Source organism: Buceros rhinoceros, unplaced genomic scaffold (assembly GCF_000710305.1).
Source record: "Buceros rhinoceros silvestris isolate BGI_N320 unplaced genomic scaffold, ASM71030v1 scaffold13960, whole genome shotgun sequence".
NCBI lineage: Eukaryota > Metazoa > Chordata > Aves > Bucerotiformes > Bucerotidae > Buceros > Buceros rhinoceros.
In genome coordinates this window covers 1-1,070 of record NW_010389131.1, presented here as the reverse complement: position 1 = coordinate 1,070, position 1,070 = coordinate 1, and the positions used below count along the sequence as shown (strand labels likewise).

The 1,070-nt window shown below is 63.4% G+C and overlaps 1 protein-coding gene across 1 annotated transcript in view; it reads left to right on the top strand.

Moving 5' to 3' along the window:
- The window catches only part of UIMC1 (ubiquitin interaction motif containing 1), a 35,531-nt gene extending 34,520 nt beyond the window's left edge, over window positions 1-1,011 (top strand). Inside the window, exons 12-13 of the mRNA XM_010133167.1 lie at window positions 261-324; window positions 758-1,011. Coding sequence (XP_010131469.1) covers window positions 261-324; window positions 758-1,011 — 318 coding nt within the window. The remainder of the gene's footprint in view (window positions 1-260; window positions 325-757) is intronic.
- Window positions 1,012-1,070: the final 59 nt, after the last annotated feature.

The window sequence follows — 1,070 nt, the reverse complement described above, 5'->3', positions numbered from 1 at the left end:
CCTCGCCTGCTTCCTTACCAGGCTCTGCTTTATTAACTGCTCTCATCTCCCTCTGCTCGAGCACCGCTCAGCCTGGGCATGGGGCACTACCCTTCCTGTTGGCAGCTGGATGGGCTCAGCTGGAAGCCCTGGAAATGCAGCGTTCCCTCTTGTGCCCAACCTGACCTGGTAGGCTGGAGGAACCTGTGGTCCCGGGGCCACCGTGGCTACAGGGTTCCCTCATGGCAGTGCTGTGACAGTGGTCCTCCTCTCCCTCGCAGGACTTTGGAAGGCAGGAGCGAGGACTCCTCAGGATGCTGGAGCTCTCGGAGAGCAAGTCTGCAGGTGGGAAGCTGCTTATAGTGCCAGTCTGGCTGGGTGAGGGCTACGCTTTCCCAGCTCTCCCCTTTCAGTGCCAGCTTGTCCTGGGCTGTGCTGGGACAGTGGATTCCCCTTGAAAACGGATCTGTTCTTCCTGAGCAGAGCCCTGGCTGTGGGCTTAGCTGGCCGTTCACGTTACGCGCTTGGCCACGCACCTCCTCGCTGGGCCTGCGCCAGCACCCAGAGCCCTCGCAGGGGTAGGGGTGTGCTCTGAGCCATTGCACCAAGAGAAGCCCAGCTTCCTGGGGGGGTGGCAGAGTGCTCCCACTTCTCTCCACAGATCGAAAGATGGGAGGAGACAAGGGGAGAGAAATGCTCTCAGCAGCACCCTCCTCCTCTCGCCCACAGCTCACGCTGGAGGGTGGCCAGCCGGGGCTGACATGTGCTCTTGTTGCAGGTGCTGACACGGGGACTCCCTTGGCTAGACTAGGAGACCAAGAGTCCCCTCCCGCGCTCTCAGCCAGAGCCAGGGGGCCAGTGGCAGACAGCTGCAGCTCCCTCCAGCACCTGCCAATCGACAGCTCCCCTGTGAAACCCGGCGTCTCCTCAGAAGCCCCGGACTGCGTGGTGGACTTGGAGCCACACGCGGCTCTTCGCCTGGGCAGCCAGCAGCAGACCAAGGGCTGCCGACGGAGAAAGCGCAAGTTCTGAGGCCAGCGGGGTGGCAGGACACCTGGCAGCACCCCACGCCCTCGCCCGGGCCTCGTTGG